We start from the raw sequence: 12,224 nt of genomic DNA on the forward strand, positions 1-12,224 counted from the left end.
GGCAACATGGAAACAACCTACAGTTAGTTAGAAAAGTGTTCAACAATTATTAAATGATTACTGTTTTGAGGGGTTGTTTTATTGCACTTGTAATCACTGATGTTTCAAAACGGCAATTCTCTGCCAATAAGAACAAGTTGTGTTGGGGATGTATTTTATGAGAATATAAAGGAGATCCTGAAATAATGCAGAATTGGTATGGAAAATTTCTAGACACCACAGTAAAGTCGAATAACTTTTACAGGGGGACTTCACAAAACCGTTAGCACAGAGAGTGGTTCAGACAGAAAGATATTCTTTGAGTTTATCCATGATGGCATTCATCCTGTCAGCAGGGATTACCATCACAGTTCGTAAAGGTTTCATGGGTACATCTTCAAAAGACCATCTGCCTCCCAAACATGAGTCGCTTTCCTCTTCTACTGAGTAACTGAACTTCAGAAGCGATTTCTAAAACAAAATAAGCAAACTCGTTAAAAGCATTTGAATTGCCGTATTTCTGCTTCCTTTTAAAAAATAATTAAGAATACGTATATAACTTACACTGTCTACAAAGAAAGGCCAGGTGAAGTCATTTTAATAAGACACAGTGGTAACCGAAGATTCGATGTCCTGTTATGGAACTTGGTGTGCAATGTTTCATAAACTTGCATACCAAATTAAGACTTGCTTGAATGCTTCTACATAGTATGCAGAGATAAATGCTGAGAAAGGTCACTGCACACCCTAGAGGAGACTCTGGAAACATATAATGAACCAGTAGGTTGAACCAAGGGAAAATAGCATCATGTTAAGATGTAGCCTTGGACAACTCTTTATTTTTCAGGTAATTCCCATATTCTGTTTTAAAAGCACATGGTATGCCTACCTGATCATGCAAATAAATAGGATGTATGTAAATTATATTATTTCTTCATGATGTCACTCAATTTTAAAGTGTTCTAAACCACATTTTAGTTTTCAGAAGGTATTATGGCAAGGGCTGATACAATGTCATGAGAAGTTTAAAAACATTAGAAATCAATATATAAATGTACAGATATGGTGGCAACCCCTGAAAACTGGAACATACAAAGGAAACTGCATCTTCAAATCTCTCTACAAGCAGGACTAATTATTTTTTTTAAAAAAATTAGGCATTGCAATTGTCTTTAACTTTTATGTATAGACTGCCTTTCCATTTACATCACACTCAAAGCAGTTTACAGCAATGTACAATATGGCCATGAACTTATTATGTCTGGTCTGCTTGAATATAACTGCAGTGCTAGGCTAGGCTAATCTGGGATATGGCTGGGGAGAAAAGAGTATCTTTGTATAAACAACAGACTGAACTACTGAATGTGTGTACAAGTGCTTCTGGGGCTAAAAGACTATTTTCTGGCAGATCATCAGGCAATTAATGAAAAACACTACTCCCTGTATTAAGTCAAGTGGGACACTGCATGCAAATAATGAGGAAGTTTAAAAGGGTAGGGAGAGGATGGGGCAGGGAAGGATTACAAAAAAACAAAACTTCCTGACAGTAAGAGCTGTTCGACAGTGGAATTTGCTGCCAAGGAGTGTGGTGGAGTCTCCTTCTTTGGAAGTCTTTAAGCAGAGGCTTGACAACCATATGTCAGGAGTGCTCTGATGGTGTTTCCTGCTTGGCAGGGGGTTGGACTCGATGGCCCTTGTGGTCTCTTCCAACTCTATGATTCTATGATTCTAAAAACAAAAACAACCCACTAGCTGCCACCCCTCAAATCAACACAGGCAAGATCTGCACACAGAAATGTCCCTGACAGCAGACTGCAGCACCCAAGCTATACTTCTGCTAGCCAGACACAAGTCCTTGTGACTAGGGTTGGCAAAACCAAATTCATTCCCCATTCAGCCCCAAGGACAGCTTCAATGCAGGCCATTCCGAGCAAAGCTGCTGCTGCAGTAGTGGTGGTAATTGAACCTGGAGCTGACTCCATTGAATCAGAATGCATGAACTGGGGTGCAAGAGCAATGGAGATCTTTTGTCATTGTTTTCCCTGCCCCCTTTCCAGCACTGTGGGCATTATCTATGCTGAACAATTTGCCTTGACCACGTTCAATAGCTGCTACACACTAGAAAGAAAAACAGCCTCAAATCTTTTAGGTTCCCCAGTATACATCAAAATACACTAAAAAAGTTGAGCAACAACAAAGAAGTCTCACCTCATAAAAGAATTCTTCCTCAGCATTTGAAAACATCAGTTCTTCTTTCTGGTGGCTGCTGCTTCCCTTTTTTCTGATATTACTCTTCTTATTAGTAAAAGTTTTGCTAATTAGAAGATAGAAGTAGCATTTTCCACAAGGTTTGTTTGTTTTTTGAGCTTCAATTAGTTCTTTCCTAGAAATAAACACATATTTACACCAAAAATTTCTTCATGCTTCAGTCAAACCTATGCACAACTGCATGAAAGATCAATCGGAAAACACTTCTATTGTGTCCAGACCTCACTCAAGAGATTCACATATTTTCAGCCCAATCCTCAAATAAAGATTCCTGCTTTGCCACAACAGTGCTTTCTCATGTGCCAACACAATCCTCAGAAGTGTGCATAAACACACTGTTCCACCATCCCTTAAGAGGTGAGTGAAAACATTCTGAGCAACAAATGCTCCTGCTGTTGTTAAAATATAAAAGGAAACTAGGATTATGCATCTTTTTCTCCTTCATCTTCTTCACACTGCCTCTCTTCATCTCACTCCACAGCAAAAAAGCTGCTTCGTTGAAACTGAAGACTTGTCCTTCATGAGCCCTGCAGACCTATGGTCCCCCAGGAGAATTTATAATCTGCTTAGGGGAATAATTGTGAAATTAAATATTTCTGTTCCACTCTCTTTTTACATGTAAGGGCATTAAGGAAGATCACCTAACGTTCCAGAAACAAAGCTGGTGGTTACTGGGCAAAACACTGGCCTAGTTCACCCAACATGCTAAATCAAATTCTGGCTTAGCTAGACCACAAATGCCTGGAGAGAGGTTTGCAGCAACTCTACTAAGCAAGGTTTGATTTAGTATATGGCCCAAACTGTGGTGAAGCTCTCTCTACATGAACCAAAGCTGTGGGCACTTCCAGTTCTATAAACCATAGCTTATTGGACTAGGAATATGTCTGTACTATACTCCTTGCTCCCAGTTTTTATGAATATTTAATATTCCTTAAATCCAGTGTTCTGTGATGTCTGAATCAGGAAACTGGTGTAACAACAACAAACAAACAAGGTCATGAAACCAGGGGGAAAGAGGAAATTATTCTACTGCCAGAACTATTTAAAATCTTTACAAACAACTAAAGATTCTTCTCTGAATTCTTGGCATCAGCTTTGCTAAAACTGCTTACTGATCTCTGATTATGCATCTCACTTATCAGCCTTAATTCTTAAAATAAATATCCAGAGTTTAGTCAAAAGTTCAGAAATTTAAACAAATTTCTGTAACCAATCTGCCAGGAACAGAAACCACTATAATAAAAGATAAATGGTTAGAATGTAGCTGTTTTTAGTGAGTGTTCTCCAAGCGACAGCACAACTCTCAAAACAATTCACAGAACACTTTTGTCTGGATCCAATATATTGCAGAGTAATTCTAAGTGGCTTTTTTCATCCCTTACAAAGTGCTTTCACATATGAGTAAAACTCACCTATACACAATATGTGAAATATTGAATGTTTGCACCAAAGGCCACTTTAAGAGATCAATACTAAAAATGTTGGTTTCTGCTTCTCGGGGGACCTTTTTCTTCCCACTCTACACATTTCCATTTAAATAAGATTTCAGAGGTCATCTGAGGATAAAAAAAAAAAAAATTCTGTTCAAAAATGGTTTTGGAAAAGCTCTTACTGCAGTTGCTGGTGCATGGGCAGAGCGATCTGGGGAGGTACATTAATGAATCTTTCACTTAGTAGGAAGCCCACAGGCTTGGTGGTGTCACTTAGGAGCTTATCCAGCTGTTCAACCATACTCTGTTCACAGTTCTTCTCACACTGGCTTAAAACCAGCTCTTTAATTTGTTCAGCACATTCGGTACCCTAGGAATCAAAGGATAGATTTTCTTTGCATTACAGAATAATTATTTACATACGGCAACTTGAAAAGAGAGCTTCTGGGCATTGTTTTACAGGACTCTGGGAAATTTCTTGCTGTGACTTTTAATGATTTGTAGGAATTTCTTTTTAGATTATTTAATCAACGCTCAAACGAATGCATGTAGGGGAGTTTTAATTCTGAAAGGATGACAAAAACGGTAACCAAGCATTAGCATTCCACTCTTGCTTAGGGCTACAGAGCCAGCCACATGACTAAAAGAATACTTTATAAAATTATATGAAGTTCTCAGCATAAATGGCCTAATAAAGCAAATGAAAGTGATAAATCAATGCATTAAAACATTGGGTTATAATTTTGTCCAAGCAATGCAAACAACAGGAAACTACAACTGGATCCTACTGAGTTATTAAATGTTTATTGAGTAACACCATTCTAGTACCAACATGATCTTTCCTTACAGAAATAATCGTCAATTAAACAGTTATTTCCACAGCTCTTAAGTATAACTGCACTCATCCAGAGAGAGACTGAACAGATATTAGGCGATATCCAATGTTAAATCCATTTATTTCAGTGAATCTATTCCAAGTATGACTTAGTTTGCTATTGCCTAATAGCACCATTGGTGATGTTCTAAAACAGTGTAATGGCTCATAGAAGTCTTTTTTCAAAGCCAAATTAAAGTCAACCACTGGGATTATTTTTGTCGATTTTGCACTTCTATTCTTTTCACTTTTGCTATTTGCATATGTTCCACTTCGTTAGATTAATATACATATTTACACCCCTGCAAATTAACACCCTTCAAAGGATTCTTAAAGTTGCATCAATTATTTTTTTTAAATATATATATTATCATTTCAATATTTAAATAACCTGGAAAGTCACACAGCCAGACACATGAAGTGTCACGTCAAACTGATCCCTCCATAAGTTTTCACATGCCATTTCAACAGACACCTAGACTCTCTTCATTCTTTTCATTCATGCAGGAAGAGAGCACAGAAGGTGAAATAATGTTTCCATAATTTTCATACTGGAAAAATTACTCACTTTCCTTAACATTAGATTACATTACATTTCCTTAGCATTACTACAAATGGTATTAGGGGTCATTGACAGTACCCCCACAACTTTTAAAACCTGTTTAAAAACCTGTTTTGTTTATACAAAACTTACTAACTTGGTCAATGCAACCTCAACTGCATCTGCACATTTTTGCAAGCAACGTACACCTTCACTTCAGCAGATGGCTAGACTTAATGGCAACTCTTAATTAAGAAGCTTTGGATGATCACATTTCTCTGTTTACAGAAAGATCTTTGCAAAATGTGTTGTTGAGGGTTGCTGCAAAACCTCCAGGACGCAATGTCACCGGCCTCCTTCAAAAGAATCAAAAGATGTGGCGATAGGATTTAATGTTGAATTATTTATGTCAGTGTTTCCCAACCTTGGGCCTCTAGCTGTTTAGGGACTACAATTCCCATCATCCCTGACCACTGGGTCTTGCTAGCTAGGGATGATGGGAGTTGTAGTCCAAAAACAGCTGGAGGCCAAAGGTTGGGAAACACTGATTTATGTGAAGCGTGCTTGCCCATTACACACAACCTGTGAAATGTTCATCAAGCCACTCTCACATTGCTTTGTGCTGTATGAGAATGTTACAATTAATGAACAATTAGGGCTGTTCAGAGGAAGACGTCCAACAAGGCAATATATGCCATCCAAACCCACAAAATATGGCATAAAATTATGGCTGCTTTGTCTCAGCAGCTCAAAACATAAGTAGATGGTGGTTGAAAAATTAACACATTTATAGCCTGCTAGATAGAATAAAGCAACTGATAATTTCACTATTGTGTCGCTGCTTGGGAGATTAGCTAAGAAAACCTGGCTCCTATCAACAAATAGAAGAAAAAGAAACAAGCCTTAAATTCCCCCAGAGTTCCTGGCTCATGAATCCAAAAGTGTCAACAGCAGTGTTTTTGTTTTTTCAAGAATATCTGACACTTGTCAATTATGTATCAAAGGAAGAAAGGAAAATTCTTATTATTTTGTCAATGTATAATAGTGCAACAATCTCAGACAAGAATTCCCTGCCTGAGATTGTTCTTTACTATATTTATTGATTTATTAAATGAAACCAAAGGTAGTGTTGACATCTGTGACCACATGCAAATGCATAATCAAATGGTAGCCAATGGTGGTTTTTCCAATCTAGCAGACATTGCCTACCCTAAGTTCAACAACCCATACTGGCACCAGCACTCCAGGACCCAAGTCTACGATTTATCAAACCCTGAGTTGAGTTTTGATACACAGAGCCAGCTTGCCTGGAACTTTAAGAAAAGCAGCCTCAGAACTGCTTGGCAACAAGAGAAGGAAAAATGTGTCATGTCTGCAATCAAAATGATGACAGAAAGTTACAGCAATTATTTGTTTTAGTTGAACCGTTTTACCTATCCAATTCATGCAGCTGTGAAATGTGATTGTGCACAGGGTGCTTGAGAATTATGTACAGCAGGCCCACAACTTACACATGATTTACTTATGCAATTCCAGTTTTGTGTGGGCGGTGGGAAAATAAATAAATTAATGGAGAGCGGGGAGGGGGCAGTTGAAAGGGGCTGTTTAAGATCCTGCAAGATCTTGTAAAGAGCCCATGAGATCTTGCATGGCGTTCCTAGAGCTCAGCAAAACAAGGCACTTTCCACGTCAGATTTTCTAGTGAAAAAAGAGTTTTAAAGCCCTCCACCTTGCTTACCAGACTCTGGGAACATCGTGCAAGGCTCTGTAAGGCTACCACGAGATCTCTTGGGTGCCTCCTACAACCTTCCAGAAGCCTTGCACAACCTTCCCACAGCCCGGTAAGGTAAGGCTAGTCACTTGTGGGCTGTTCCGGGGGTCTTCCTGCCTTTGCACAAGTTTACCTTTGTGCAGAAACACCTGGAACATAACCCCAAGTATGCTGTGGCCCTATGGTTGCAAGTTCTGAGATATATTATTGTTACAGATAATTCAAAGCTTATGAGTATTGGACTGTTATACTTGTGGAACAGTTTTAATTATGCTATATGTATGCTAATTACAAATTATGTTTAAAAAATGTGGCCACAATTAGATCCCACATCCTATCTGCGTAGGTTTTTGTATTTAATATTGTGGGGTATTGTTGACCCCAATGAATTGTGTGCAACTATATTGAACAAGAAATATTCTCAGTGAAGGCTTCCTCCACTCCCTTTTCTTGGAAAGGGTGTGATGTTTAATCATTTCCAGCAGATGTTTCTATTTGTATTGACTGTGTTCACTCTGATGCCAGACAGAAATAAAACATGACTATATGAAATAAAACAGGGAAAAGGATGGATAACAGTAAGGTGCCAAAATATTCAAATTTAGTTGACAGGCAGATTATCATCATAGTTAAATACAAAGTAGTATTACTGACCTTCCTTTCAGTTAAGTTCAGCAGGCTTATGAAGCCAAAAACCTCATCAGGATCATCATCATCATCACTTTCCTCTAAAAGTTCTGCTTGCTATTAAACAGAAAACAAAGGAGAAAATACAACCAAATGCATGTTCACTATTAAGTCTTTCTGCAAGCATCATAGTCAAGAAGAAAATGTCTTATATATATATAAGAAAAAAGCCTATTAAACACAAAGCGGCTTACTTCAGAGTAGGCATTCGTAGAATTGAGCTGTATGTCATCCTTGTAGCACATTTTTGAAATAATTTTAATAAATAACTTTTCTATTAGAACCGTGCCATTATATCCACCTCAACACTGTGACCTATTTGCTCCATAGTTCCAGCAGCTAGATAAATGTCTATCTGAAGTGATAAAACTGTGTCTAGATTCTTTAACTATCAAGGATCAGAGACTTGCAACCATACCAGAATCTTGCTAGAATTTCCCAGCTGATCACTGAAATTCCAGTTATTCTGTATTCCATCCCTCTGCATGACCATATGGTAGCACAAGCAGACAAGCAGAGCAGTGGGGCCACCTTCTCAGAATAAGTGGACACAGAAACATAAACCAAAGGTCACTGAGAGTAAAAACTGATGGCAACTCAGTTCCCAAGGTGAAATGTCCCAATCTAAGTCCATTGATTTTATGAATGTTTCAGAGACTTGGCAGCAGTATTGTAGACGTGCTGTTCTCTAGTGCCACAACTTCTGGCCAATGGTTTTGTTTTGGTTTTTTTTTGTGACGGTTTACCAGGGAAAAATGGAAACTAGCATAACCAGCAGTGTTATAAGTAACATATGCAGTACATTTTTCTGTGACTGTTGCAAGCACTTATTGGGCATGACCAACAACAAATAACAATTACTCCATGCCCAAAGTGTGGCCAGAGTAAGTATTTCCAAAAGTTCCTATTTTCAGTATTAAAAGTAAGGGTGCAATCTGTAGGGAAGGCTCTGCTCTGGGTCCCATCAATGGTGGAGGTATGACCAGTAGCCCATTAAAAATATAAGTGCAAGAATAATTTCTCTTTCTGTAATGCCCTGCATTCAAATTCTTTTGTTTTTATTTTGCCAAGATTAGATGCTGTTTGTGGTCTACTGCAACTTATACAGGATGAGGACTGGCAGGTATAATTAGGAAAAAGATGCAAAGTAGCTTTTTGCCCCCTAGAGATATGTGTTTTCATCCCTTACTTTTGTTTATCAACTATCATGATCCTAGTGCTGGATCAAAAGTACTGCTACCATAGCAGTAAGCGGAAAGTCCATTTTGTTGCTTGCTTAAATAATTGTTGATATGCATTATTTACTCTTGGACCATGTGTGCTGTGGACAGATGCCCCGAATGAAGCATGTATGTTTCAGCCCCAAATGCTGTATTAACCAAGGATCAAAATATCTTGTTAACCATCAACAGATTTATTCCATAAAATGTCATAAATTAACATAGGTTTAGATCTCTTACCTTAATAACACTCCCAATGTGATTTTGTTGTATCAATATATCAGTCAGATCAGCTGTACTAACAGGAGCCTTTAGAAACAGCTGGAAGGGAAAGAGTGGTGCAGGGTTTTACTAGTTAAACACTTTCTGGATCACTTATTAAGATTCATGTTGCTTTGTGGACTCAGATTTCCCAGCCACAACTTTTAGTGTTCTATCCCTGAAAGCTAGAAACAGCCACAGACCGAATTTCCATGAAAACTAACATTAGGCTAGCATTCTAGGACCAAAACAAATTGATTTTGGTACAATTCGTTTAGGTTCACCCTATTTAGGCATCCAATCCTATACACACTTATCTGGGAATAAGTACCATTTGAATCAATGGGACTTACTTCTGAGCAGTCATATAGGATTGTGTTGCAAACCCCTCTTCTCAGTGAGTGAAATCATATTCTTTTCCTGTTCATATATTTTCAGTGCCACAATGTAACTTTTTATACCAGCCTTCACTAACCTTGTGCTCTCCACATTATAGGCTACAATGCCAGTCAACTTGAGCCACAATGGCCAATGATCAGGGATTATGAGAACTTTATTCCAAAGCATCCAGAGGACACTATGTAAGAGAAGACTAGCCCTGCTGTCAAATGAATTTATTATATCAGAATTGTGGCATGATCTTTAGTTCTGAAGTGGATAGGGGTTGAAATCAATTTAGGGATCAGAAAAAATGAGGTTTTCAGCTATACAGTGAAGTTCAAACTTGTTAGCATCCGTCTGTCTTGAGACACAATGGACTGCATGTTAAAGGCATTTTTGAACCCTGTGCTTGGGATTCTCCATGTCTTTTTCTTTACTGAATGCAATAGGAGGGTCCCTGATCTGAACCACTTCCACCTGCTCACAAACAAGCAGAGCAGCTTCAAGGGAAAACAGAGCAGTGTGGGAGAAAAGAGTTAACCCCCTCCTTCAGCATCCCCGCCCCCAAGGCTAGTTTTATAAAATAAAGATGTCGGAATCCTGAGCATGGAATTCAAACATGCTTTTAAGATAAATGTTTAGTTTGACCCTGAAATATTCCAAAACTGGGATACAGATACTGCAAACGATTAGAGAGTGAAGATGCTTCAGAATGCAACAGAACAACCTATGTAAGTTCTGCAATAGTTTAGGGACTCATGAACTCAAGTCACAGTTATACTAATTCGCATTATCATTTATTCATAGCATTTGTGTTCTTTCTCTTAATTCCATTTTCACATAAAAAGCTACAAATGTCACAAGATGAAACATACATACCTGTTGCAGTAATTTTTTTATTCCATTCTTATCATTATCAGATATTGAATGAGCTTCAAAGTCAATATTTACTTCCTGTAAATAAGCACAAAAGACAATCACACAGGTGATTGCAATGAAATATTGACCTCAAAAGAAGTTCAGAGGGCGGCGGGGGGAACTAGACACAACCAATCTTAGAAGTACTAAAGATTAACCTGGTACAGATGCTTACCATGTACAAGTGGCAATCTGTAGTATCTATTACCATACATTACTCTAAATGAGGTGTGGGGAGTGTGGACAATGATCAGTAACATCCCCTCTCCTTGTGCAATGAACTGTCTCATTTATTTATTTTTAAAGCCATTTTTAAGGGCGACATCCTCATAAAGTAACACTAGAAATGTGTATACAGTGGTACCTCAAGTTACAAATGCCTCAGGTTACAAACTCCGCTAACCTGGAAGAGTTACCTCAAGTTGAGAACTTTGCCCCAGGAGGAGAATGGAAATCGTGTGCCAGCGGCGCAGAGGCAGCAAGAGGCCCTATTAGCGAAAGCACGCCTCTAGTTAAGAACAGTTTCAGGTTAAGAACAGACCTCTGGAACGAATTAAGTTCATAACTAGAGGTACCACTGTAATTTACATTTAGCATGCTCCTCTGAACATACAGGTATCTATGGACTCAGTTAAATGCAGCATTGAAAAGTTCTTCAAGGCCAACTTAAATGTATGTAATAAAGCAACAAGGCATATGTCAACTGGAACAGAGTTCCAGTTTGGGGGCCACCATGGAGAAGATCCTGCCTGTTTTTTAAGGTAACCTACCAATCTTACCGGCAGGCACTCAAAGACAGCCCCTGAAGCAGATCACCCTACTTCTGTTGTCCCATGAAAGAAAGAGCACAACAGTGTCAGTGTGCTAGTTGCACTACTCTCAAGAGTGACCTGCTAAAGCCTACTTCAGACTTTGTGCTGGCATTAATATGCCCCGAAGCAATCTTAAGTTTCTTGTCCCAATAGGCTTTTCAGAACTGACTGCTTTTCATTAAGGGGCTGGTGGTGCCATGCTGTTCTTATTGCAATTATTTAAACAGATTTTATACAGGCGTATAGCATATCATTGCTTTTTTCCTATGCTTTTTGTGGTTCTTGTTTTTATCTGGAGGCTGCCTGGAGTCCCATCCACGAAAAAAGTGGCGTATAAAAAAAATAGTAATCATCATCATCCTCTGTCAACTGGACAAAAGCTGCTTTAACACCAACCTATTCTTGCACTCTTAGTGGCAAAAGCTGACCTGCACTTTCAGCTGGTAACCTAGCACATACTCAAGAGAACCGCCAATCAATCAATCAATCAATCACTCTCTGAAGTTACTTCATATGGTCTTAGGATGAGCCCTGGCCCTTAAAAAACCACAGCCCTGAGCCCTGCCCTCCCAGGCAGGCAGCCCCCTTGCATCTACAACAGGGACAAGGGACCTTTGGTTTCCAGCCCCCTCGACGGATGAGGCAGGTGGAGGCTATAAAGACAGGTCAGAGGGTCGCCGGTGGTCGTCTCCCCCCACGCCCACCCCCCACTCCTGGAGGTGGGGACCGTTGCGAGAGAAGCACGGAAGAAACACCGCCGACGCCATGGGGCCCAACCGACAACCCTGAGGCGCAGAGGGGCCTTCGCGGCGGCAGAAGCTGCTCCCAAAGCCACGGCGTCGGGAGAGGAACGGACCCCGGCCGCTCTTTTACCTGGTTAAGCTCTTCCTCGTCGTCGTCGTCGTCGTCGTCACTGTCTTCCTCGCTGCCCGGCTCCTCCGAGGAGTCGTCCTCCGTGTCGTCGCCGCCGCCGCCGCCGCCTTCCTCCTCCCGGCACTCGGGCGGCCCTGCCGCTCGCCTCCGCTTAGCCCGAGAGGCCATGCTGCCGAGCTCTCCCCTCCTCCTTTGTGCGCCTGCGCCCG

General features: G+C 39.8%; 1 protein-coding gene across 1 annotated transcript; it reads right to left on the bottom strand.

Moving 5' to 3' along the window:
- Positions 1-57: 57 nt before the first annotated feature.
- On the bottom strand, positions 58-12,221 carry BCCIP (BRCA2 and CDKN1A interacting protein). The gene is made up of 7 exons (XM_081863326.1): positions 12,016-12,221; positions 10,292-10,366; positions 9,011-9,091; positions 7,518-7,607; positions 3,860-4,047; positions 2,188-2,362; positions 58-450 (listed from the first exon to the last, which is right to left on the bottom strand). Exons 1-7 carry the CDS (start codon positions 12,181-12,183, stop codon positions 280-282), a joined length of 948 nt encoding a protein of 315 aa, XP_081719452.1. The 5' UTR covers positions 12,184-12,221; the 3' UTR covers positions 58-279.
- Positions 12,222-12,224: the final 3 nt, after the last annotated feature.

This window comes from Podarcis erhardii (assembly GCF_964252035.2).
Source record: "Podarcis erhardii genome assembly, chromosome: 5".
Lineage (NCBI taxonomy): Eukaryota > Metazoa > Chordata > Lepidosauria > Squamata > Lacertidae > Podarcis > Podarcis erhardii.